The sequence below is a fragment of the Rhinatrema bivittatum genome, chromosome 2, assembly GCF_901001135.1.
Source record: "Rhinatrema bivittatum chromosome 2, aRhiBiv1.1, whole genome shotgun sequence".
NCBI lineage: Eukaryota > Metazoa > Chordata > Amphibia > Gymnophiona > Rhinatrematidae > Rhinatrema > Rhinatrema bivittatum.
In genome coordinates this window covers 95,257,310-95,285,286 of record NC_042616.1, presented here as the reverse complement: position 1 = coordinate 95,285,286, position 27,977 = coordinate 95,257,310, and the positions used below count along the sequence as shown (strand labels likewise).

At 48.5% G+C, this 27,977-nt stretch overlaps 1 protein-coding gene across 1 annotated transcript in view; it reads left to right on the top strand.

The window, feature by feature from the left end:
• Positions 1 to 27,977, top strand: part of PAXIP1 (PAX interacting protein 1) — a 211,567-nt gene that overhangs the window by 177,162 nt on the left and 6,428 nt on the right. Inside the window, exons 16-17 of the mRNA XM_029588458.1 lie at positions 5,649 to 5,817; positions 15,795 to 15,895. Of these exons, the coding sequence (XP_029444318.1) occupies positions 5,649 to 5,817; positions 15,795 to 15,895 (270 nt within the window). The remainder of the gene's footprint in view (positions 1 to 5,648; positions 5,818 to 15,794; positions 15,896 to 27,977) is intronic.

Here is a 27,977-nt window from a genome sequence, read left to right as displayed (position 1 = left end):
CAGGTACAAGCCTTGCTGTCTAAGCAATCCCCGAGGGTTTGGGATTACTTGCAGGTGCTGGGATTCATGACATCGACTCTGGAATTGGTTCCTTGGTCTTTCGCTCATATGCGGCCCTTGCAATCAGCATTACTTTCCCGCTGGAACCCAGTTTCGGAACAGTTTCATATTCATTTGCCTCTGACGGAGTACGCTCGCTCCAGCCTGGGCTGGTGGCTCAACCCGCACAACTTAAGGCGTGGGGTGCCCTTGGTGATTCCGGATTGGACGGTGGTCATGACAGATGCCAACTTTTACGGCTGGGGGGCGGTTTGTCAGCGGAAGTCTGTGCAGGGCAGGTGGTTCTCAGAGGAGGCCCGGTGGTCCATCAATCACCTGGAGACCAGAGCAGTGAGGTTGGCTCTTTAGGCTTTTCTTCCGATTCTCCGAGGCAAGTCTGTACGAATTCCCTCCAACAGTGCAACCACGGTGGTTTATATCAACCGTCAAGGAGGAACAAGGAGTCAACCAATAACGTTGGAAGCTCGGTTACTGATCACTTGGGCAGAACGGAACTTACTCAGCATAGTGGCCTCTCACATTGCTGGGGTAGAAAACGTTCACGCAGATTTCCTCAGTCGACATTGTCTAGATCCCAGGGAGTGGGAGCTCGCGGACGAAGCCTTTCATCTCATCTGTACCCATTGGGGAACACCCTGCATGGATTTGATGGCAACCTTCAAGAATGCCAAGGCTTCACACTTCTTTGCTCTTTGCAGGGACACGTGCACGGAGGGCGTGGATGCCCTGGTTCTCCCCTGGCCAGTAGATGTCCTGCTTTATGTGTTTCCTCCGTGGCCGCTCATAGGTCAAACTCCTCACAGAATAGAATTACATCCGGCGGAGGTGATTCTGGTAGCTCCTGGTAGCTCCCGAGTAGCCGAGGCGCCCACGTTTCTGTATGAGTGCCTTAACTCATACAGAAACGACATCAACAAAACCAAGAGAGAATTCTTCTCCAAAAAATCCACCACCTCATTTTCGATTCAAGAGCTCTTTTCTCCTATGTTTCAACCCTCACCAAACCCCCGGCGCCTACCATTCCAGACGATCAAGCTCTCAACAAAGCGAACGAACTAGCAGACTTCTTTGACAATAAAATCACCTCACTCCTAGCCCCCCTCAAGGGATCATCATCTACACATCCAAACCACATAATCAACTTCAGCTCCCAATCATCGCACTCAACAGATCAATAATCATCGCACTCAACCGTCCAACAATCATCGCATTCAACCTCCCAACAAACATCGCACTCTACCACTCAACAACCCAACACAACCCCAACAGTGCTCGACACTTTTGAGCCCACATCCACATTAGAAATAGAGAATATCCTCAAGAAGATAAAACCATCCTCTCATCCATCAGACCATATTCCTTCAAACATACTGAGTCTGATCATCAACACCATAGCCAAACCTGTTGCAGACATCATTAACTGCTCTCTCACCCAAGGCCAAGTCCCTAACCAACTCAAGTTAGCCATGCTCAAACCGCTCCTCAAAAAACCCATCCTTCCCACCTCAGACCCAGCTAACTTCAGACCCATAGCAAACCTCCCTATGATAGCCAAAATTATGGAGAAAGTTGTTAACAAACAACTTACAGAATTTCTTGACGAAAACAACATCCTCACCTCAAACCAATTTGGTTTTCGTAAGACTATGAATACCGAATCGGTATTAGCCTCACTATCAGACACTATTATCTTTAATCTAGAAAAAGGCCAACCTTGCCTCCTCGCTCTCCTGGATCTCTCATCAGCGTTTGATACCGTAAACCACCCGTGGCTCCTGCAACGCCTAACGGACATTGGCATTACAGGAGCAGCATTCAACTGGTTCAAATCGTTTTTGGAGAACAGATCATACAAGGTCAGGATAAATAATAAAGAGTCGCACGCCATCGAATCCAAGAGGGGGGTACCGCAAGGATCATCCCTCTCTCCGACTCTCTTCAATATATATCTTCTCCCGCTCTGTCAACTACTCACCAACCTCAAGCTAATACACTTCCTATATGCGGATGACATACAAATCCTCATCCCTATAGAAGACTCACTACACAAAGCCATGTCATACTGGAATAAATGTCTGTCAGCTATCAACAACCTACTCACCAGCCTCAACCTGGTCTTAAACACAAACAAAACCGAAATCCTCATTATAGCACCGGAAAACTATGTCCCACCCACACCTCCTAACGCTAGCCAACGTCCGGATACCACCGTGCACTCCACCTCGCAACAAGTAAAAGACCTGGGAGTCATCATAGACAACGGATTCAGCCTCATCAAATTCGTTAATAACACAACAAAAGAATGTTTCTTTAAACTACAAACCTTAAAGAAACTAAAACCACTCCTTCTATACAGAGATTTCCGCATGGTGCTACAAGCCATCATACTCCCAAAACTGGATTACTGTAACTCTCTCCTCCTAGGCCTACCAGCATGCACCACCAAACCACTTCAGATGGTCCTGAATGCCTCGGCAAGAATTCTCTCAAATGCCAAAAAAAGAGATCATATCACCCCAATCCTTCATCATCTCCACTGGCTTCCGATCAAATACAGGATCCAATTCAAGTCCCTAATGATGATACATAAGGCCTTATATAACATCGCTCCTCTCAACTTAACATTTCAAATTCAGCTACACACATCCGTGAAACCAACTAGAAGCGCATATCAGAACAGACTAATCACCCAACCGGCGAAATCCTCTCTGAGGAAACGCGCACTATCCACAGCGGGCCCTTCACTCTGGAACTCGCTACCTCCAGACCTTCGCCTTGAACCATGCCACGCTACATTTAAAAAGAAACTTAAGACTTGGTTGTTCAAACAAGCATTCCCTTAGAGCTAAGAGCAGGAAGAAAGGCATTTTCATTGTATTCGTTCTTTCCCCAGCCCCTAGCATATAACTTCCTGAAGAGATCAATATTGAATTGTACTTAATCATATAATCATGTTATGGATTCATTATATAATCATATATACATATATTCATGTTGACAAACATATTACCATGTTATTTATTTATTAACTCGTATGTTTATTAACTGTTTAGCAATATATACCAATTTGTTACTTTGATTAATCTGTTCAATGTAAACCGCTAAATGAAGCGATAGTTACAGTTCCTTGTAAACCGGGGTGATATGTATATTATACAGGAACTTCCGGCATATAAATCCTTTAAATAAATAAATAAATAAATAAATAAATGGTTTGCGGATCTGGTCAATCTGGCCATTGACAGTCCCCTGAGGTTTCCAGAGCTACTGGACCTGCTCCATCAGGGAGTGGTTTGTTTCAACCAGGTCGAACACTTTTGTCTAGCGGCATGGCTTTTGAGATGAAGCGATTGAAGTCTCGGGGGTATTCGGATGCTGTGGTAACTACATTGTTGCGGTCCCTTAAGGTCTCTACATCTTTATCTTACGTACGAGTCTGGAAGGTTTTTGATGCTTGTTGTCTCGCCAGGGGTGTTGTGGCTACCCGAGCGGGAGTATCCGATATCTTGAGCTTCTTTCAGGAGGGTTTGATGAAGGGCTTGTCATGGAGTTCCTTGCGAGTTCAGGTGGCCGCGCTCGGTTCCTTACGCGGTAACATACAAGGGGTGGGCCTGGCAGCTCATCCTGATGACTCGTTTTTTGCGGGGAGTGAAGCATTTGCGGCCCCCGGTGAGAGAACCGTGCCTGTCTTGGAATTTAAACTTGGTTCTTAAAGCATTGTGTGCGGCACCTTTTGAATCCTTGCGTAGAGCAACCTTGAAAGATCTCACGTTGAAGGTGGTATTTCTGGTGGCAATTGCCTCTGCGCGCCGGCTGTTGGAGATTCAAGCCTTGTCGTGTAGGGAGCCCTTTTTGAGAATTTCAGATTCTGGGGTTTCCCTGCGTACAGTTCCTTCTTTTCTCCCCAAGGTGGTGTCATCTTTTCATTTGAATCAATCGGTGGAGCTTCCGGCCTTCTCTGAGTTAGAGAGGTCGGATCCCTGTGGTAAGGATTTGCGGAAGCTGGATGTTTGTCGAGCATTACTGCGCTACCTGGAAATTACCAATGGGTTCCGGGTATCAGATCATCTCTTTGTACTCTGGAGTGGACCTCAGCGGGGTAATATGGCTTCTAAGGCTACGATAGCTCGCTGGTTGAAAGAGACCATAAATTCTGCTTATGTGTTGAGCGGTAGGCCATTGCCAGTGGGCCTTCGGGCGCATTCAACTCTATCTCAAGCCGCTTCCTGGGCGGAATGTCAACAGGTTTCCCCGGAGGAAATTTGTAGAGCGGCTACATGGAAGTCGATACATAGCTTTGCCAGACATTACCGACTGGATGTTCAAGCATCAGGGACAGGGACTTTCGGCGCAGGTGTACTGTGAGCGGGCCTTTCCGGATCCTATTCCAAGTAAGTGAAGCTCTGGTACATCCCAGGAGTCTGCACTGATCCTGGTACGTACAGGGAAAGGAAAATTAGTTTCTTACCTGATAATTTTCGTTCCTGTAGTACCACGGATCAGTCCAGAGTCCCGCCCTGTATTGGACATTGAAGGAAATTGGAGAGTCCACGCTATTTTCATGAGTTGTTCACTTTTCTTGACAGGATCAGTTGTGTTCTTCCGAGTACCTTGGGTGCTGTTCCCATTTGGGGGTTTCATGAGCGGGTTTTAAGGTTGTTAGGTTACTGTATATAGTTAGTTTGTGTTTTAGGAATCCATTCTGCTTTGACATTATGTAAGACTGCTAGACAGTAGGTGGCACCATCCAGGATAAGGCGGAGTTTTGTTGGTAAACTTCTGCCTCCATCTGCCAGAGGGGGGGGGGGGGCCAAAACCCAGGAGTTTGGACTGATCGCTGGTACTACAGGAACGAAAATTATCAGGTAAGAAACTAATTTTCCTTTATCTCAATGTGAAAATCAAACTTCAGTACGACTTGTGTTCCAAAAACCCAGCATTTCGAGTTATATTACTCTGATGATATGAGTTGCAAAGAAAAGCTTGCTATATTTTTTTTTTTTTTAGTGATATTTCATATTCTGCAGAACTAGGATATATCTGAAAGTAGTATTATTTTTTACTGCACAAGGGCAACATTTTAGTGGCCATGATTAGAAGACAAAAACTTAGACAATACAAACATTCCTTCTGCAGATATCGATAAAAATCTTTTGGAGCCTATATACTCTACAGCTCTACAATTAATTTTAATGCATTTTCAATTTGTGGATATCCTTATTTGAAGTACTACACAGTTAATCAGATGCCATATTGTAAATATTCATTTGGTAGGTGACACTGGGATGCAATGTTCAATTTCATTTCTCTGGGTAGCTTGGCCTGACTGAAAATTACCTTTCTCTGCCAGGCTAAAATTGCCTGCAGACTTCCATAAGGTATGTGCTTTTAGCCTGGTTAAAAAAAATGCATTCCCAGGGTTATGGAAGGACACAGCACTGGTTTTCAAAAGTATATTCAATTTTATCCCGTTTGACTGCTGCACAAATAGTAGGTACAAAGGGTGTGCATGCTTTGCAACTAGGCGGCCTCTTGAATATGAGAAACATTTGTAAATTAATAATTGAAGATCTTGTTCACATTTTCAGAAACTCTATTTCCTGGGGGGTGAGGTAGCAGAATCGGCACTGAAATGCACACATCTGGTTGCCAGCAAAGTGACGCGAACTGTAAAGTTCCTGACAGCAATTTCCATAGCAAAGCACATAGTCACTCCAGAGTGGTTAGATGAAAGTTTCAAATGCCAAAAGTTTGTGGGTAAGTAAATATGAGAATTGATAACTTTGTATATGTTTGCATAGTGTAAGTATTTAACCAACATTCCTAAATTTTAGTTTTGGTTCAATAAAACAGAGGCTTATCAGATGGTTACAATGTCTCTGTGTTGTGATTTGTGTTTTTCTCCTAGGACAAGCAGGATGGTAGTCCTCACATATGGGTGACATCATCAGATGGAGCCTGGCACGGAAAGCTTAGCATGCCCAGTATGCCACTGTATGCCACTTAGCCCAGTATGCCACTTAGCACTGAGCATGCCCAGTATGCCACTATCCATGCATCCACACGGGGCCCCTCTCCAGTCTCTTCTTTTCCACGGAGCTGTAGTCTTGCGATTGTGGAGCTCGTGCTTTTTTGTGGTTTTTTCGATAGCTTTCTTGGGCGATTCGTTGACTGTCCAGCACTGGGTCCCTCTCCATTTCCCCAGCTTAGTTAGCTGGGCAGTGCGGTAAATTTTTCCCCTTCTGTGCAGTCGATTATCGACGGTACTCCTTCGGTAACTGCTGGTCATCAACTGCTCGCTGGTTTTTTCATATGGCATCGTCTAGGTTTCGTCGATGCCCCCAGTACCCTCAGATTATGTCCCCCACGAATCCACACGACGTGTGTATCCTCTGCCTGGAGGCATCAAACGATGTTTGAGTGAGTCGGTTCTCCGACCAGATGACCCCCAAGGGCCGGCACGCCCGCCTGGACAAGATAGAGAAGCCCTTCGTATCGAAGTCAGAACCCTCGACTCCGGTGTCGTGGGCATCAATGCCTAGAGTCAGGGGGAGCCGATGGACACCAAGCCTTTGCTGTCCACCTCTCCACCGAGGCCCTCAATAAAGAGAGGGGCCGAAGATCGGCCGTCGTTTGTGTCTTCCCGTTCTAGGGCGCGGGATCATCTCCTTCCTTCTCTGCACTGGGTGAAGACCGGGCTGAGCAATGTGGGAAGTCCAGTAAGCATCGCCACCATCCTCACATGGTACCGCGCTGGGGTTGGCACCAGTGCCTGCTGTGATGCCCTTGAAGTGACCCCATGGAGAGGAGGCACCATCCTCCATTGAACCCGGGAGTCCCAGTCGATCCCCACCGATACCAGTGCTAAGCAGCGGGCATCTGAAGGAGATCTGGTGATGCTACCCCCTCCTTCATCCAGCCTGTCGGCAGATTTTCAGGAGGAGTTGGAACGTAGGGTGCAACTGGCGGATGTTCGAGTCCTGCAGGGCATCGAGCCACCAGTGCTGGAGCCTGCACCCTCGATGTTGGCACCGCTGCTGGAGCACCTCAATGTCCTTCTTGGCATTCTCTCTGCGCTGCCGGTACCCGGGGGTCCATTGATGCCCCGGCGGCCACCGTTGGCTCCTCCATCGGGTGTAATTGCCATTGTGGGTTCCACTGAGGAGGAAGGCCTGCCATAGCCCGCTCTGCCTTTGAGGCCTCTGGTGTCGCAACAGGCGTTACCCGGGCCAATTCTGGGTCCTTCGGGGAGCTCGATGCCCTCAGTGCTGACAATGCCCTCGGTGCCAAAGCCAAGGGGCCTGGGCAGGGGTCCTCCATTGGTGAACTCGGGTGATCTCTGTGAGGAAGATGCCCCATATGTCCCCTGGGAGGACGATACCTCTGAGTCTTCATCGATTGACTCGGAAGATCTTCCCTCGAACCCGGACTCATCCCCTTCAGAGGAGGGGCGCCAGTCCCCACACGAGGACTTGACCTTTCGAAGTTTGTTCGCCCAATGGCAGAAACCATTCCATTTCAGCTTCTGATGGAAGAGGACGCCAAGCTTAAGATGCTGGAGGTTCTCTAGTTTATTGATGCCCCGATGGAGATGGTGGGTGTTCCCATCCATGATATCTTCAAGGAACTACTCCTTAGGATCTGGGAACATCCCATCTCCATGCCTCTGGTGAATCGGAAGGCGGATGCTGTCTATCTGGTCCAGCAGGCCTTGGGGTTTGAGAGGTGCCAACTTCTCCACCAGTCGGTTGTGGTGGAGACTGCCCTAAAGAAGGCCAAGCGTTCCTGCACCCATGCCTCTGCCCCTCCAGGCTGGAAGCATAGGGCGCTTGATGCACTGGGTAGGAAGGTGTTTCAGTGCACTATGTTGATCGCCCGTATTGCTTCCTACCAACTATACATGATGTACTGCTCCAGGAACCTCTGGAAGCAGGTCCAGGAAATTTTGAGCACCTGCCCCAAAAACAGCAGGACTCCTTATCAGCAGTCCTCCAACAAGGCCAGGAATGTGGCAAGCACGAGATGCGCTCCACCTACAACGTATTTGAAACAGTGGCCAGGGTGGCAGCGGGCATTCCCTGTACATATCCAGTTCAGTCAAGACTCCTGGGTTTTGCCTCCCCTCCAGCAAATGGAGACAGAGAAAGTTTTACTGACACTGCCATATAACACAAGGTGCCACCTGCAATCCCTCAGTATTTCTCTGTCTCCAGCAGATGGTGGAGGTGCAAAGCCTGCAGTCTAAGTTTTGAAGAAAAAAAATGAGTCTAGAAGAATGAGAAGTGCTTGCCTCCCAGGGGGTTGTTAGGTCCTGATGGCGCCATCCCCCCTGGTCTGTGAGGTGGACAAGCAGGGGGCAGGGGGCAGGGACGCTTTATTACTTCATCGCCAGACAGGGCAGAAAGAAGGGGGTCCCAGTTCCTTCACCCTGAAGAACGAACAGAGCCTGCAGCCATTTTTCTTCAAGGGATGTGTTGATTTCTTAGATTGCCTGATTAAAGTTAACTTTAAAATAATTAAATAAATAAAATAAATCTAAGGACAAAAGGAGTAAACAGGGGTTGCCATGGGACGGCACCTTTTCCCCAACTCCTCTTCTTAGGCAATTGGGCGGCTCAGTTTTTATTTCCTGTCCCTCTGGCGGTTCTTCTGTTGCTGCGGCTCGGCGCCCAGTTTCATGCCAAATGGTTTGTGTTGTGCTGCTTGTGGAAACGCACAATGGCTAATGTTCCCGGTGCCTCTCCAGAGGAGAGGGCACTTCGGGGATGGTAGCAGTGACTTCGGCTAGGCACCACGAGCCTGGGATGCGCTCACCAGCGCGGCAGCCTGTGACAAACCCTTCCCGCTAAGCGCGGGAACAGCAGCCATCTTTTCCACATTGACGGCTACCTTGCAGGCCGCGAAGGGGGATTTCCCTCCTCCATTATCCCCGGTGGATAGGACCTCCAGGGGAGGTCAAGATACTGAGGGGCCTCACTCAGGTGGCGAGGAGGGATCCCCTGGAGGACTCAGATGCCTCTTCTACCTTTTCCTCTGATTTTGTCCTCCTATTGCATAAAGCTTATAAGATCAGGAAAGTCGTGGGCCGGCTTAGAGTTGCACAGGGGGCTTCAGTGCGCCCAAGGCTGGCAAAGAGGGTCAGGCCCTCCCAGGCTGTGGGGGCTATGAGGGTCCGGCGGGTCCCAGGGCATCGGCACTGACTACCGCTGCGGAGAGCTCCTCTGAGGCTTTAGAAATGGAGGATCTGCAGGCACAGGACCCACTGTGGTTGGATCCGGGTTTATCCGGAGTCCAGGTGGCAGTGTTGGACTGTCTTCAAGGTAAGGTTTGAGGGACAGCTTTAGATGCACATCCGGGGAACAAGGCATTTACGTCCTCTGGTTCGGAAGCCTTGTTTTCCTGGAACCTTAACAAAGTCCTTATTTATTTATTTATTTAACAGTTTTATATACCGAAGTTCTAGTAACAAAGTTACAAATCAATAATATAATATAATAATATAATGTAAATTCGGTTTACATTAGAACAATAAAATTGACAGTATATAGAATAATGTCTTACAGAGAACAGGGAAGATTGAACTTGGAAATAAATTAAATAACTTAAGAGCATGTGTGCGACTCGGTTGAAACCTCTGAAAACAAGCTACTATGAAAGATCTCACTTTGAAGGTGGTTTTCTTGGTGGCAATTAGTTCGGCTCGCCAGATCTCGGAGCTTCAGGCCTTGTCAAGTAGGGAGACTTTTTTGAGAATTTCGGATTACAGGTTCTCCTTGGGGATGGTTACTTCCTTTCTGCCGAAGGTGGCATTGTCATTCCACTTAAATCAGTCAGTGGAGCTCCTGTCCTTGCCAAGTTTGGATACTATGGTGCCACAGGCAAAAGAATTGCGATGTTTGGATATAAAGCATGCATTGTTGCAGAACCTGAAGGTCACGAACCGCTTCCGGCTGTCAGATCCTTTTTGTGCTATGGAGTGGTGCAAAAAAGGGTCATAAGGTGTCAAGAGCCATAATTGTGTGGTGGTTGAAAGAGGCTATTAGCTCTGCCTATATCTGTCGGGGTCGCCCTGTCCCGGAGGGGTAAGGGCTCATTCTACCCGTTCACATGTGGCCTCCTGGGCCGATTGTCAGCAAGTTTCATCTCAAGAAATCTGTAGGGCATCTATTTGGAAATCACTGCACACTTTCGCCAGGCTTTACCATTTAGATGTCCAGACCCCAGAGACCATGGGCTTTAGTGAAATTGTACTTTGAGCGGGACTCTCACAGTCCCACCCCATTATGGGAAACTTTGTTACATTCCAGGAGTCTGGACTTATCTGGATACATACAGGGAAAGGGAAATTGATTTTTACCTTTTCGTATCTCTAGTACCACAGATCGGTCCAGAGTCCCGCCCACTGGAGGAAAGGGAAATTTGGAGAATCTGCTCGATCCATTTTTTATAATTACTTTGAAGAATGGCACAGGTTTGGTTAGTCCTACACAGAGTTTTGTGTGAGCACAATTTTCTGTTCCAGGTTTTCCACTTCCCACTGCTTGTTCAGGGGATGTTAGTTATGGTGTTGGTATTTGTTTGGATTTTGGCTTGGTATAGTTCAATACCGAGGGACTGCAGTATCAGTAAAACTTTCTCTGTCTCCATCTACTGGAGAGGAGGCAAAACCCAGGAGTCTGAACTGATCTGTAGTACTACAGTAATGAAAATTAGTAGGTAAGAACCAATTTTCTTTTGGTGCCCGCAGGATGGCTTGGGTCCGAGTCTCTGATCTTCGGCCTGAGGTCCAGTAGAAGCTCTCTATCCTTCCATCTACTCACGATAACCTCAGTTGAAGGATCACCGTGAGACCCTTCAGCATCTCTTGACCAGAACATAAGACCAGCCGTCCTCTGCCAGAAAATCCTTGCGGCAGGGCCAGAGGAGATCCTTTTATCGCCAAAGGAAATAGTATCCTCCTTCCTCTAGTGCCCGTTCTCAGCGTGTGGGCACTAAGGGCCGCTCCAGATAGCAGCGGACCCTCAGGCCTCAGCCAGCACCTAAGCCAAGCCCCACTATGGGGTTTTGACTGGCTGCAAGTCAACGTAAACCATTCTTCCGTACCCTCAACGCCGGGCCCTCCGGTCGGAAGCTGGCTATGTTTCTTCATGGACCACTGGCCCAGGGTCATCTCAGACCGGTGGGTCCTGTCCATCATTCGTTGAGGGTACCAAATGAATCTTGGGGTGTCCCTCCGGACTCTCCCCTGTGCCCCTCTTGGGGTCTGTCCTTGCATCAGGAAATACTCTCCGCCCTCGTAATGGCCAGAGCAATCGAGCCCTTTTTGCTGCAGCAGCAGGGGCATAGGTTCTACTCCTGCTATTTCCTAATTCCAAAGAGAACAGGGGGACTATGTCCTGTTTTGGACCTAAGGGCCTTGAACAGGTTTCTCAGAAGAGAAAAGTTCAAGATGGTCTCTCTGGGCACCTTGATTCCCCTCCTACAAAGAGGGGACTGGCTTTGCTCCCTCAATCTGAAAGACTCATATGCCCACATTGAGATCTTCCCTGGTAACAGGAACTATCTTCGATTCATCATGGGTGAGAGGCATTTCCAGTACAGGGTGTTTCTGTTCAGCCTTGCCTCACCTCACAGGCCTTTACCAAGTGTCTGGTGTAGGTGTTTCCTTACTTGGTCAACTGGCTGGTCAAGAGCGCCACTCAGGAAGGAGCACTTCGATCCCTGCACTTGACCATTCAGGTGTTGGAGTTCCTGGGTTTGTCATCAACTACTCGAAGTCCCATCTTATCCTGTCGCCCCAGTTGAGCTTTATTGGCACTCGGCTGGAACCTGCTCAAGCCAAAGCTTACCTCCCCCACAATTGGGCACTTGCATTGGCGTCCATTGTGGGAGTGATGCACTGGATTCAGCAGATCTCGGCACGGCATATGCTCTGACTGCTGGGTCACATGGCTGCGACCGTCCATGTTACTCCCTTAGCTCGCTTGCATATGCGCAAAGCTCAATGGACATTGTGGTCCCAATTGCAGCAAGCCACTCATGACCTTCACCTACGCATCCGTGTTACTTCGGCTCTCAGGACCTCCCTGTCTTGGTAGGAGAGCCTGCCCGATTTGGAGCAGGGGGTTCTGTTTCCGTGTCCCCTGGAGTGGGACGCCCATGTGGAGGAGCTCCGCACGAAGGGTCTGTGGTCTGCGCAGGAAGCTCAATGTTAGATCAGCTTCCTGGAGCTTTGGGCGATTCGTTACGCGCTGGACTTTCAAGGATTGCCTGTCCAACAAAAGCGGTCCTGATCCAGACCGACAACCAAGTGGTGAGGAGGTACATCAACAAGCAGGGAGATACAAAGTTGTTCCTCTTGTGCCAGGAGGCAGTTCTGATTTGGTCATGGGCTCAGTGTCATGGCATACTGCTACGTGCCATATACCCGGCCGGGACAGAGAATGTGGTGAAGGATCACCTGAGTCAAGGCTTCCGGCCCCACGAGTGGTCCCTCAATCAGCAGGTGGCGGATCGGATCTTTCATCTCTGGGGAACCCTAGATGTGGATCTCTTCACCTCCCCCTGCAACAGCAAGGTGGAATAATTCTGTTCTCTGTACAGGGGAAATGGCAAACCAGCCTCGATGCCTTTGTGTATCCTCTGCTTCCGCTGGTGACGAAGACTCTCCTGAAGCTCCGGCAGGACAGGGGGACCATGATCCTCATTGACCGAGGCAAGTCTGGTTCCCGCTCCTGCAGGATCTCTCTGTCCGAGAACCGATCGGTCTGGAACTTCCCCCAACCTCGTCTCGCAGGATCAGGGCAGGCTGCACCATTCCAACCTTAGGGTGTTGTCCCTGATGGCCTGGATGTTGAGAGGTTAATCCTGCAGCCTCTTGCCCTGTCGGACGATGTGTCTCAGGTCCTGGTGGCTTCCAGGAAGCCTTCCACCAGGAAGTCTTACGGCCTGAAGTGGAGGAGGTTTTCCATGTGGTGTGAGCGTCACAGCTTAGATCTGTTTTCCTGCTCCACACCGAAGCTACTTGATTACCTGCTACACCTTTCAAATTCTGGCTTGAAGACCAAATTTGTCAGGATACATCTAAGTGCCATTGGGGTCCACTGCCAGGGGGTGGTTCGCCCATCTCTGTGCATCCCATAGTGGGGCGTTTTATGTGAGGTCTGCTTTAATTGAAGCCTCCCCTGCAGCTCCTGCTGTATCCTGGGAGCTTAATGTGTTGCTGGCTTGGCTCATGAAGGATCCTTTCGAGCCACTCCGCACCTGTGGTCTGAAGTACCTAACCTGGAAGGTTGTGTTTTTAGTTACGGTCACTTCAGCGCGTAGGGTCAGTGAGCTTCAGGTGTTGGTAATTTACCCACCATACACGAAGTTCTTTCATGATAGGGTGGTTCTGTGCACTCACCCTGAATTCCTGCCTAATGTGGTGACTGATTTCCATCTTAACCAGTCAGTCGTTCTGCCCACCTTTTTTTTCCCAAGCCTCATTCGCTCCAGGGCAAACTGGCTCTGCACAGTTTGGATTGCAAGAGAGCGTTGGCCTTCAGCCTGGAGCGACAGCAGGCCACAGGCAGTCCACGCAACTCTTCATCTTGTTTGATAAGAATAGATTAGGAGTTGTGGTTGCTAAGCAAACCCTGTTTAACCGGCTGGCGGATTGTATTTTCTTCTGCTATGCGCAAGCGGGACTGCAGCTTAGGGGCCATGTCAAGGCTCATTCTGTCGGAGCCATGGAGGCTTTGGTGGCCCATCTGAGAGCAGTCCTCATGACTGAGACCTGCAAGGCTTCCACACCTTTGCTGCTCACTACTGTTTGGACAGGGATGGCCGACACGATAGCACCCCTTTAGCCAGTCTGTCCTCCAGAATCTTTTTCAGCTGTAGAACACAACTCTTCCTGCCTGGGGTCCTTATTTTGGGTTCAAAATGCGCACAAATGCGCCGGCATGCTGCTTTGAACGTTTCCGTCTGTATGGAGGGAGGAGGTCCTTGGGGACACATTTGACTTTTCCAGCTTTTAAAGATGGTGAGTGATGTGGCAGAGGGTGCTAAAATTAGCAAGGCATTTCTGGTGTCTTCTCCTTCCTCCCCCACCCCCCTGGACTTAGCTCTCCCCACCTTAGTAAAACCTTGAGGGGACATAGGACTTTTTAATTTTTTAAAGTTGGTGAGTGATTTGGGCAGGGGTACAGGAGGGGGGCAAAGTAACTTTTCTAAAACAAAATGCTTGGTGGGGTGTTGAATCAAGGATATCCAGAATGGCATATTTTGTAGTTGCACTATAGGGGAGATTGATGTCTTTTAGACAGAACTAGTTTGCTGCTTTTGTGTCATGTAGAATAGGTATTGCCTTTAAGGAATCTGTATTAAATATTGATAAACTCTAAGGGAATCGTGCTTGATGTTTTCTTGCACATTTTAGTCATCAAGAGCTTTGCAGAATGGTTGGATATCATTTGACTGATTTATCCTGTCTAGGGTTAACATCATTTTCACAATTCAAGCAGTGTGTTGAAAGCCTTAACAAAATGAAATTCATCTGATTTCTTTCTCATCTCCTGCTTATCGTTTTTTCATGGCAACTGAATGTTTTAGCAAAGGTGACAATGAGAACATTTCCATTACCTACAGATATACCTTATACCTCTCAGACTAAATTCCAAACCTGAATAGAGAGATTTTAAAATAAAACCAATAATTGATGTTCTAATTAAGTGAAATATAGAAAAGAAAATGTAAAATAAGAGTACTGAGAAAAGAATAGTGTTAGGGTCCTTGGTATTCAGTAAAGTGGTGGTGAAATCAATTCAGCAGAAATTTTTCAGGAGGCTTTTCATAATTGTCAGGGTATGAGAAAATATTACAAGATGATTCACCAGCTACAGCTCATGCCTGCAGAATCTTTATAATCTGTAGGGAAGTTTTTAGCTTGCACAATTTTAATTTTTTTTTAACCAAATCTTTTCCCTTCCAGAAGTTTCAAGAAGTTAAATCCTTATGCAACAGATGCACAGTTTCAAAATTGTGCTTGCAAACTGTATGTCAAGCTTTTTAAAACCATTTTGCCCTGCTTTTCCTGGAAACTTTTAAATCTGGATCTAAGGATCTGATTCACTAAAGCTTTTTTTCCCCATAAATGCAAACTAGAAGCCCTTGATGAACCGTCTTTAAATATCACTTTTGGATGACTTTATCAGTTTTTTCTGTATTCATTAGCCTCATAACCTCTGAAGGCCCAGGCAAAATTACAGTGTCTAAAAAAAAAAGTCCTGATTTGTAGGGAGTTCAAATATTCAGTAATAATTCTTTTAAACGTTTAACATTTCTAATGGGATAATTTACCTTTCAAATGAATGCCTTGCATGAGTACAGACGCATTCTGAAGTGGAGACGTGGTTAGAGCAATGGCCTGCAAACCAGGGAAACCAGGGTTCAACCTTTGCTTCTCCCACTAACATTCCTCATGACCTTAGGCAAGTCATTTTGCCCTCCATTGCCTCTTGTGCAATCTTATGGCCCTCTTACTAAAGGTTTTCTTCTAATCTGTGTCTACTGGAAACATGCTTAGTAAGTAAGGCCCTTACATTGTGAGTCCTCTGAGGCAGGGATGTACCTACTGTTCCTGAAATGTGATTCGCCTTGAGATTGGTTTGGAAAGGCTAGTACTCAAATCCAAATCTCTGCAGTTTGTGATTTATTGTATAATTTGAAATGTATTTTCTTTCCTTCTCTAGATGAGCAGAAGTTTGTATTGCGAGATGCAGAAGCTGAAGTGCTCTTCTGCTTTAGTCTAGAAGAATCTTTAAAGAAAGCTCATGTGGCACCTCTATTTAAGGTATGGAATGTAATTAATTAATTATTTATTTATTTTTAACTTTTCTATACCGATGTTCCTGTATAAAATACATATCACATCGGTTTACAATGCAACTGCAAAATTCGCTCGGGGGCAATACAATGAACAGGGGATACAATTAACTGTGGTGAGGGGGTAATAAAATCTTTACAAGTAACATCAGAATTGAGAACTGAGAAACAATCCTCTGTTAAAGCATTGAGCGTCAAAATTTGAATGTAATAAGACAAAATGACAAGGCCCAGCCTTAAAAAAGCCAAAAGTGAACAAAGGGCCAACCTTAATTACAAAATTACAAAAAATTGCAGAAATTGAATGAAATTGATTGAGTAAGATGGGGAGCGAACTGATGTACAGCTTGACATAAATGAGCTTGAATACACAGATTTTTAAAGAAGAGGGTCCCGGACTGGGAGCTGTTGAACCTACTAAAGTGCGGTTTACACTTTACTCCTGTCCTAAAATGATAGTTCCTGTTCATACCCCAGATCATTCCAGACAAGTGGGTTTATGCATCCCTACCAGCAGATGGAGGCAGAGAACAAAAACTTTGAGACACTGCTACATAACCAAGAGTGCCACCTGTGGTCCCTCAGTATTTCTCTGTCTCCAGCAAATGGCAGAGGTGCAAACATGCAGTCTGGAGTTTGATTAAAAGAAAGGAAGACAGAAGATTCCTGGAAGGCTCCCTGAGGTGTTAGGTTCCTTCATGGGCCATCCCTTGGGTTGAGCAGGGCGAGCTGGGAGTTGGTGACCCCCGAGCTTATTAGCTCAGCCTTTCTTGGTCAGGGGAGGAGAAAGCCAGGAGTCCTGGTCCCCTCACCCACTCTGTGTCCTCTCCTCCAGAGTCTGCCCCCTCTGCATCCAAAAGCAGGGAAGTAGCCCTTTTCTTTGTGCTTTCCTTGGTTGCTGGTTATTTCCTTTATTTGGTGTCTGTGCCTTAAGAAAAAGAAAGAAGATAACACTGTAAAGGGAGCGGCTCAGGTGCTGATTGGCTGAGCTGCCGGGAAGCAGGGCCGGATGAATGAGGATAACAACCTCCCAATCGCTGGGCTGGGGGCTTGCTGAGCATGGGGGACGCGCAGCCGGCGGTGTTGTTCAGTGGCAGGGCTATTTTTAGGCCTGACCGCGATTCAGGCCATGCCCGCTTAGCGCCAAAAATGTTGCTGCAGCTGCGGTGTGAGAGGAGTTCGACTCTGTACAACCGTGTTGTGCGCAGAGGGTGCCTCGAGAGGGGCTGGGACCTCCGTGGGCCCATCGGGAGGTGGTTGGACCACGAGGTCGGACCAGGCCGGTGCTGCAGGCTCTGAGGGGGTCAGTGGCACCGGCAGCCATTTTGAGAGCACATGGCAGGAGCTAAGAGGCTGTTTCAGAGCCTCAAGACTCCCCTCCACTGCTTTTGCCCATCGATTTAAGCCCTGCTGGTGGCAGAAAAGGGATGGGGGGCCAGGGGGATGATGGGCAGGATTGCCCCTCTTTGGATTCTGAACAGTTTTCAGCAGATCTTGTCCTGCTTCTTCACAAGGCCTATTTGGCTGAGAAGGATGCAGGATCTAGGCGGCCGCTTCCCAGGAAACCCCTTGTGATTAAAAAAAAAGCCTTGGGAGGGCAGGAGCAGGTGGGTTCTGGAAGGATCCTGCGTTTCCTTGGGCTGGGATGGTCTATGCCTGAGAACAGGGACACGTCAGACGAGTCGAGTGGGCCCAATCAGCGGCAGGATACTGCTGGACAAGGTCCTGGTCAACGATTTAGTGGATCCTATTCGATGATGTCCCGACTGCTGAGGGTGACTGCCCTCGGGTAATTCAGTTGTTCCGCAGGGAGGAGGTAGGTCCGCTGGTTCCCCAGGTGTTGGAAGATCTGGGGATTAATGGGTGAACCTAGTTCTAGAAGGACTGCAGGGGCATCCTAAGGCGGTTTTCCTTTACCCAAGAAGGTGAAGAAGTTAGTGAATTGGGAGTGGGAGTCTCCCGAACTGGGCCTGAATGTAGCCAGAGCTATGGCTGAGCTATATCCCTTGCCGGAACAAACCTGGGAGGACTCGAATAATGAAGGGGCGACCTGTTCCTGGAGGGATTAAGGAGACCCCCCCTAAGGCTTTTCCGTTGCCGCAGACAGTGAAGATGCTGGTAGCCGTGAGGGGGAATCTCTTGAGACGGGCCTGGAGGTAGCGAGAGTAATGGTGAAGCTATATCCCTGACCAGAGCAGATCTTGAAGTCCAGGAGAAAACATCCATTCTGGTAGCTGGAGCAGCAGCTCTAAAAGATGACCAGGCCAGAATCTGGAGATCCTGCTCAAAGACTGAGGGTTTCGGCTTGGAGTCTTCGTGCCGCAGTGTGTGGAAGTTTGATGCAGTGTGTATGCTGGGTGCAGAAGGCACACAAGCTGTAAGGGACTGCGGCTGAGGCAGCGCAGGCTGCTTGGAGGCGGGTGGCCTCTGTGGCTGATGCTCTGTACGACATGATCCAGACATCTGCCAGAAGATAGCGGTAGCTGCAAGGAGACTCCTATGGCTACGAAATTGGTCGACGGATGTGTAGCTGTCTAACTTCCCCTTTAAGGGAAAGCTGCTATTTGGAGAGGATTTGCAGCAGCTCATAAGCAAGTGGGGGAGTCGAAGGGTAATATGTTGACTGAGGACAAGAAAACCCCCAAGAAGGTTTTTCCTCCGCGAACTGGATTCCAAGAAGCAAGGCGGTTTCACGCTAGCAGGAGCCTGGGGTCCAACAGTGCAAACACAGAGTTTGGGCAGGCAGCAGTGTTTTCGAGCCCAATGCAGGCTTCTGAGGGACGGTAGGCCCCCAAGGAGGAGGCGGAAGTAAGATTGGTCATTGAAGGCGGTCTAGTCCATTCCTCTCCAGAGGCTATTGGAGGAAGCTGTCCCTCTTTTAAGAGAAATGGACCAAGATCACGTTGGACCAGTGGGTCCTGGAGGTGGTGAGAGACGGCTATACCGTGGAATTTATTAATCCGCTCAGGGATGCCTTTGTAATCTCTTGCTGCGTCTCCCAGGCCATGCGAGAGGCGGTGCAGGACATTTTGCAATGGCTACAGCTCCTGCGTTGCCATTGTTTCAGTGCCCCTCTGGAGAGGAGGCTGGGTCGATATTCGTGTATTTTGTGATGCCCTAAAGGAGGGGCATCCCATTCTCAATCTGCAAGAGGTCAATGCTGCCCTCTGGGTGCTGCGGTTTCGGATGGATATGTTGCGCATGATGTTAGCAGCAGTGCGCAAAGGGGAGTTTCTGTCGACATTGGACTTGTCAGACGCTTATCTCCGTATCCCCATTCAGGCCGAACACCAGCAGTTCCTGAGGTTCAGGCTCCTAGGGGGAGATTTCCAATTTCGAGCCTTTCCCTTTGGGTTGGCAGCTGCGCCACGCACGTTCACACGCACGTTGATGGTGGTAGTGGCGGTGGCACCCAGGAAGGAAGGTATCCTGGTGCTCCCATACCTGGTCGATTGGTTAGTATGGGCGAAGTTGGAAATGAAGTGTTGTCACTCAGTCCTGTGGGTTCGGCAGCTCCTGGATTCATTGGGCTGGGTGACGAATCTGGGAAAGAGCCATTTAAAGTCGAATCGGTTGTTGGAATATCAGAGGGCACGCTTCGATATCCTGATGGGGAAGGTGTTTCTGACTGTGGAGCAGGTAGTCAAACTGCAGAGTCAGGTCCTTTGGCGTATGTGTCTGTCAGTTCCCAGGGTCCAGGATTATTTGCAGGTCCTGGATTCTATGACTTCTATGCTAGAGTTAGTTCTTTGGGCCTTTGCTCACATGCGCCTACAGCAGAGGGCGTTGTTTTCTCTAGGACAATCAGGATGGTAGTCCCCACATACAGGTGACATCATCAGATAGATCCCGGCATGGAAAACATCTGTCAAAGTTTCTAGAACTTTGAATGGCACATTGAGCATGCCCAGCATGCCACTATCCGCGCGGCCACACTGGGTCCCCCTTCAGTCTCTTTTTTCTGCGGTGTTGTTGCCTCGTGGTTTGTGGAGCTCTGCTCTGTTTGTTGTTCAGAGTTTTCTTCTGCCTCGCAGAGACGAGGCTTCGCCTTTGATCAAGTCTGAGGCCCTCCCCACTGATGCCCATGTTGGTGCTAGGTACTGATCCCCCTTGTTTCAAGGACGATCTGGTGGTGCCTGCTCCTCCACCCACCTTATCTATGGCTTCCTTCGAGGAAGAACTGGATCACAAGGTTCAGTTGGCGGTGCTCCGAGCCCTCAGGTATGGAACCGCCAGCCCAATGCCGGAGCCTACTGCCTCGGTCCTAGCACCACTGCTAGAGTGCCTCAATGTTCTGCTGGGCATCCTCCCTAGGTAGCTGGTGCCCGGGGGCCCTTCGATGCCCTGGGAGCCATCGTTGCCTCCCCCTTCGTGGCGATACCCATTGCTGGTTCTTCCGAGGAAGAAGGGTTAGTGTTTCCAGGGCCTCTGGCACTTTGGCTGCCACTTCCGGCTGCAGTACCGGGGGCCTCTGTGCCATCGTTGTGCAGGGCCCAGACCAAGGGCAGTGAGCATGGGTCCCCCACTGACCTTGCCCAGGAATTTCAGTGAGGAGGAGTCTCCGTATGACCCGTGAGGGGACGATACTTCTGAGTCCTCCGACGATGTCTCCTCCGATATCCTCTCGGAACTGTCCCCTCCAGAGGAGCGGCGCCAGTCTCCATCAGAGGACTTAACTTTGCCAGTTTTGTCCGCTCCATGGCGGAGTTCACTCCCTTCCAGCTCTTGACTGAAGAGGATGCCAGACACCACATGTTGGAGGTGCTTCATTTTGTGGATTTGCCAAAAGAGGTAGTAGCTATTCCCGTGCACAAGATCTTCAAGGAGTTGCTCCTGCACATCTAGGAACATCTTGTGTCCACTTCACCGGTAAACAAGAAGGCTGATGCTCTCTACCTTGTACAGAAGTCCCTGGGCTTTGAGTGGTGTCAGCTCCCCCACCAGTCGGTGGTAGTGGGGTCTGCCCTCAAGAAGGCCAAATGCTCCCGGACTTATGCTTCCGTGCCCTCGGGTCGGGGAGCATCGGGAATGGGACGCTCTGGGTAGGAAGGTGTTGCGGGGCAATGTTAATAGCCCGTATCGTCTCCTACCAGCTATATATGGCCCAACATTCCCAGAACCTCTGGAAACAGGTTCAGGAGTTGGTGGAACACCTCCCTCAACAGCAGCAGGATTCATTCCTGGCGCTGGTCCAGCAAGGCTTTTGAGTGTGGTAAGCACGAGGTGTGTTCCACTTACGTTTTCGAGACATCAGCTCGCCTGGCTGCAGCGGGCATCAGAGCCCAGAGGATGGCCTGGCTTAGAGCTTCGGATCTCCGCCAGAGGTCCAGGTGAAACTGGACCTCTGGCGGAGGTCCAGTTTCACCTGGTTATCTCCAGTACAAGACCTCCCTTGTACTGGAGATAACCTTTTTGGGGAAATGGTCCGGGATGCTGCAGCTCAGCTAAAAAGATTATCATGAGATCCTCCAGTATCTTTCAGTTAGTGCCTTGGACCCTCTCCTTGGCCAGATGTTCAGCAACGCAAGAGGCCCGTAGGTCTTTCTACTGCCAGAGGAAGTATTACCCTCCTGTTTCCTTCAGACGTTCTCAGCCTTTCTCCTCTAGAGGCCACTCTAAGCAGCTGCAGGTCCCTAGACCTCAGCCAGCACCTTGGCTGAGCCCCGCTATGGGGTTTTGACTGGAAGCGAGGTAGCGCAAGCCCTGTCATCACGCCCTCGGCACCAGACCCTCCAGTAGGAGGCCGTCTGTGGTTCTTTCTGGATCGCTGGCTAGTGATCACCTCAGACCAGTGGGTCCTCTCCATCATTCGCCGAGGGTATCATTTAAACTTCCTGAGTGCGCCCAGGGATGCTCCCTCATGCCTCTCTTGAGGTCAGTCTTCCCATCAGGAAATACCAGGGTGGTCAAGTCCATTCCTCTGCGGCAGCATGGAACGTGATTTTACTCCCGATATTTCCTGATCCCCCAAGAGAACCAGGAGACTCCGCCCCATCCTAGACCTGAGAGCTTTAAACCATTTTCTCAAACGAGAAAAGTTCAAAATGGTCTCCCTCAGCACTCTGATCCCTCTCTTATAGAGGGGGGACTGACTTTGCTCCCTCGATCTCAAAGACGCATACGCTCAGGTCGAGATCTCCCACAGTCACCAGAAATATCTCCGATTCCTAGTGGGTACCAGGCATTTTCAATACAAGGTACTACTGTTCGGTCTTGCCTCGGTGCCTCGCATCTTCAGGTACTGGTAGGAGCGCACTTGCACTGTCTGGGGGCGCAAGTGTTCCCCTACTTGACGACTGGTTGATCAAGAGCAATTCTCAAGAGAAAATGCTTCAGTCTCTCCGCAAGACCATTCAAGTGTTGGAGTCTCTTGGGTTTATCATCAACTACTCGAAGTCCCATCTGACCCATCGATGTGCCTGAATTTTATCAGCACTTGCCTGGGTGCGGCGGAGGCCAAGACATATCTATCCCGCGACCAGGCACTCACTCTGGCGGTCTTGGTGCGCCGGAGCCAGCAGGTCACCTTCCGCCTCATGCTCCGCCTTTTGGGTCATATGGCGGCCACGGGCCATGTCACACCCTTTGCCCACCTGGACATGCGCAGGGTGCAATAAACCCTGCAGTCCTAGTGACAAGAAGCCTCCCAGGACCTCAGTGCAGTGTATATGTGTCACACCACCACTCCAGACCACCTTGTCCTGGTGGGAGGAGCTGGACAATTTGGAGCAAGGGGTCCTTTTCCAATCCCCATCCTTCCAGATTGTTCTCACCACTAATGCATCCACACTGGGGTGGGGTGACCATGTAGAGGGGCTTCGCACCCAGGACCTGTGGTCGGCTCAGGAAGCTCAGTACCAAATCAACTTCCTAGAGCTCCGGCGATCTATTACGGTCTATCAGCATTCCAGGATCGCTTGGTGACCAAATTGGTCCTAATCCAGACCGACAATCAGGTGGCGATGTGATACATCAACAAACGGGGGCACAGGATTGTACCTCCTGTGCCAGGAGGTGGTTCAAATTTGGTCCTGGGCCTGATCTCAGGGTGTATTTCTTCGAGCGGTGTACCTGGCGGGAACAGAGAACATAGTGGCAGACAGTCTGTCGGCCTTTTCAGCCCCACGAGTGGTCCCTGGATCCAGCAGTAGCAAACATGATGTTACATCATTGGGGCATCCCAGATGTGGATCTGTTTGCATCCCCCTGCAAAAACAAGGTAGAGTCTTTTTGTTTCCTTTACAGGGAGGAGGGCAAACCGGCCTTGGATGCCTTTGCCCACCATTGGGGCAAGGGGCTTCTGTATGTGAATCCTCCGCTTCTGCTGGTGATGAAGATGCTCCTGACGCTCCGGCAGGACAGGGGAACCATGATCCTCATAGCCCCCTATTGGCCGCGGCAGGTCCAGTTCCTGCTCCTGCAGGACCACTCTGTCCGGAACTCGATCAGTCTGGGAACCTCCCCAAACTTAATCACACAGGATCAGGGCAGGCTGCGCCATTCCAACCTCAGGGCATTGTCTTTATTGGCCTGGATGTTGAAAGGCTAGTCTTGCAGCCTCTGGCATTGTCTGACGAGGTATCTCAAGTTCTGGTTGCCTCCAGGAAGCCTTCGACTAAATAGTCATACAGCCTGAGGTGGAGAAGGTTTGCTGTCTGGTGTGAGCAGCACGGACAGACCCGGTTACCTGCTCCACCCCAAAGCTCTTGGACTACCTGTTGTACCTGTCGAAAGCTGGTTTAAAGACCAACTCAGTCAGAGTGCATCTGAGCGCCAATGGGGTTTTATCATCACAGGGTGAATGGTATGCCCATCTCAGTACAGCCCTTGGTGGGACATTTCATGCGTGGTCTGCTTCAGTTGAAGCTCCCTCTGCGTCCTCCGCCTGTATCCTGGGACCTTAATGTGTTCTTAACTCGCCTCGTGAAGGACCCTTTTGAGCCAACGCGCACGTGTGACCTGAAATATCTGTCCTAGAAGGTCATGTTCTTGGTTGCGGTCACCTCAGCTCATCGGGTTAGCAATCTTCAAACGTTGGTGACGTGCCCACCTTATATGAAATAATATTAGTATGTTTTTAATATTGTGATTATGTATTTCTTGATTTATTGTTTGATGTTTGATGAGTGGTGAGGGTTCTGTTTTTTCATTGTTGCACTGCATAGAGTGTCTGGCTTCTTGCGGTTTCCAGTTTAGTTTTTGTCTGTGCATTTGTATTTCTACTTTATGGTTGCTCTAATATGTATTTGGTGAGGCTGTGTTTATATTCTGTAGGTGTGACTGAGGTGAGGCATTTTCCTAATAGGAAGTGTATTAGTGTATTTGGGCTTTCAGAAGGTCAAACCCACGCCCAATACACATCACCATAGGCTGTATACCATATGAGTTACAAGTGTCTTTTTTGCAGGGATTTTTTGGTTGGCATCACACCAGTGCATGTAAATATAATTTGATATATTTACCTCAGAATACTGTATTTTGATATTTTCATGTGGAATGGAACGGGAGGGGGGGGGGCAGGCATTGTGCAAGGCTATAAGGTTTGCCTATGGTACCTAATACCCTTGCACCAGTCATTGGTGTTGGGTGTGGGGGGTCCGTTTTTAAAGTTTGTATCACTGAAGGGAGCTGGGCTTTTTTTTTTTTTTTGGTGGGCTCGGGACAGATAATGAATGAACGGGGAGGGGGGACAGCACAGTAATTTGTTCGGACAGGGCAGCAAAAAAAGCTAGCACCGGCCCTGAGTCGAAGATTCATTTAATAAATTTCCTGCTTCAGTATCTTCCCAATTCAGGGTTGAAAACTATTTAGGTTAGAATTAATTTAAGGGCTATAGCAGCTTATCTCCATCGTGTAGGTCAGCCAATTTCTCAACATCCTGTAGTAGGAAAATTAATTAACGTCCTCTGCAAGCTTCAATTAAAGTTCCATCTATCCAGTGGGGATCTCAACATAATTCTTGCAAGCTTGATAGCTTCACCCTTTGGACCTCCAGCTACAGTAGATGTCAAGCTTTTATTCTGCAAAGTATTATTGTTAATAGCAATAACCTTGGTACATAGAGTAAGCGAAGTTCAGAACTTAATTGAGAACCTTATACTCACATTTTCAAAAATAGAGCAGTTCTAAGAACTCATCCTAAATTTTTACAAAAAAGTGTGTCCCAATTGTATTTATATGAATCTATTGTGCTGCCAGCATTTTTTCCAAAGCCTCACTCAAGTAAGGCTGTGCAGAATCTTAATAAACTAGACTGTAGTAAAGCATTCTTATTTTACTTGAAAAGGACTAAACTTTTTAAGAAAATCTACACAGCTGTGTGTGTCTCATGCTCAAGCTAAACAAGGCTTATCTGTGAAAAAAGCAAACCTTATCTACGTAGTTGTCAGGCTGCATTTCCTTTTTCCTATGCACAGTATGGGCAATAGCTCCCTACGAAGGTTAAAGCCCATCAAGTGAAAGCTACATCAGTAGCACATCTCCGATCCACCTCGTTCCAGCATATCTGCAAATTGACCACTTAGTCCTCATTACATACATTTAAGAGAAAGTAACTCATATAGACTATTGTTTTATTACAATCAGTACAAATAACTTGCTTAGGTTTGGAAATAAACAGGCTATCAATTTGTTAAATAAATATAGCCAGGCCCCCAGTCTCCTGCAACTGCAGATCGGGCCGCAAAATCTGCCTCTTCCTGCGGATTTTGCCCATCTCGGCAGGATTGCCATGGGAGACGGGGAACCCTGCCAGCAGCAGCCTCCCTTCCCTTCCCGCATGCTGATGTGAGGGCAGGAGGACAAGTAGAGTGGTGGCAGCCTTGTTGTGTTGCTTCCTCTTCTCTAACCGCAGGAGGCCCTGGCATCAACAATTATGGTCCTTCCCCCCTCCCCCCAGATCACATTCTGTTCCCAGGTCAGGAAGAGGATGAAAGCAGCCTCAGCATGTCCAGTTGCTTCCTGCCCTCTCTCACTGCCATCCCCACCCACATTTTGATTGGAGGGCAGGAAGAGGATTACAGCAGCAGGAGTACATGGGGCTGTTTCCTCCTCTCTAGCTGCTGGCGTCTGACTGCAGCTATCAGATGCTTGGGCTTAAACACACAGCTGCAATGGGACTCCAGCAGCAGGAGAGGAGGAAGTATCCCCCATGTGCTCCCGCTGCTGTAATCCTCTTCCTGCCATGAGATCAACACGGGGAGGGGTGCAGAAGGAGAAGTCCAGGGGAAAGGGGATGAGGGAGGGTGAGAAGTATTGGGGAAGAGGACAAGGTGGGGGGTTGAATACAAGTAAATGAAAGGATGGGTGGTGGAGGAGCCGGAATGACTTAGAAGATCAAAGAGGTGCAGGATGGAGAGTAAATTAGGGGATTGGAGGGCGTGTGGGGGAGGAAGGTTACTAACTGGATGAGGTAAAATTATGAGCAATGGGGTATGAGTGAATGAGCAGATCAGAGAAGGTGCGGAGAAGAGGGAGAGTTAGTGAGAGGGTGTGGAGAGGAAAGGGGGCAAGATGGAGCGTGGGAATGAAAGGGAGCAACATGGAGTGTGAAAGATCTTCGGAGGAGGTGGTCAGAGGGGCTGTGAAAGAGGGGAGTAGAGGGATGTGAAAGAAGCAATTGCTGTTGAGAGGAAGAATCCTCCCTCCCTGTCCTGATCCTGGGATCCTTTCCCCAATCCACGATCTCTTCTTTCTCCTCCCTTCCTTGATCTGTCTTACCTCTTTTCCACTCATCCCCTTTCCCTCTGATCCCTGAATTTCCCCTGTCCTCCCCACCTTCTGCGCCTCTGTATGCTCTCCATTTTCTGTCTTTCTTCCTCTCCTGATGGATATTCCTTCTCTGAAATTCTCTCTCTTGCCCCATCCCCCTAACTCTCCTTTGCTCTGTCCCTCTCCTCCCTTTCCAGTGCCATCACTAAGATCCCTTCCCTGCACCCTCTCCAAAAAAAAAAAAAAAAAAAAAGAACCAAATAAATTAACTAGACACTGCAATGCTGGATAAGGACTTTATTTTAAAGAAGTAAAATAAAAATGTGTATTAAGAGATATGCAAATATATTCAGAATTATGGAAATTTACTAACTCTTGCTGCAGAAAAGCAGGGGCTTTAATTTTAATGTATATTTGTACAGAAATTTAGATATTTGCATTCACTCGGTATCTTGGAGAGGATTTCTGAACAGGAAGTAATATTCTGATAATTGTCTTTGCAAGAATAGTATAATAGAACTGACTGGCAGTTGACCAAACTGCTTCTTGTAGATCAAATGGGCAGGGAGGTCAGATCATGCTGAGTCTAAAATGTGCTGCTTCATGATCCAAGAGCTTCTTTGTCTTGACTCATTTCTTACACCTTTTTGGCAGCATATCTCTTAGCAATCACAGGTGATACCTCTGTCAGTCATGGGTCATGTTGTGTGCATTCTGGACAGAGTTCCTGTGACTTTCCACTTAGGAGTTGTGATTGTTGTGTCTCCATTTACTTTGGGAGACCAGAAGAATGGCCTTGCCAGCCTGCAGAGGTTGCATTTTCACACACATATGGTTGATCTTTGGCCTTTGCCTGGGGTCAGTGTTTTCAGCTTCCATCTTGATTCACAGAAGTTAGCATATGTTCCATCATTGGCCTACAGAACTGTATGTGGAACCTTGTGCCACGTGTTGCTTATTATTTCAAGTCATTTATTTATGTCATGCTTTTCCAACAAGAGTACAAAACTTGTTACAAGGTGTTCAACAGATACTTCAGTTACAATATATGAAGTATGCGTGTAAGTGCTTACCCCTCACCAGTTCCACACCAAGGAATGCCTCTGCTCAGTCCATGAACAGAACACATACATGTAAATTTACCTGCATCTGAGGTGGGCAAGTCCAAAACAGGTCATTTCTACATATAAATCACTGTTTTTACCCACAGAAGTACCCTTGAAAATGACCAGTCTTATTTTTCAGGTATAGTGTGAATGTAAGAATTAAATCCAGAATATCATAGTTTGGTATGATTTTTGTATTCACTGCACGGACTTGTGATTTTTCTGGTTCCCATG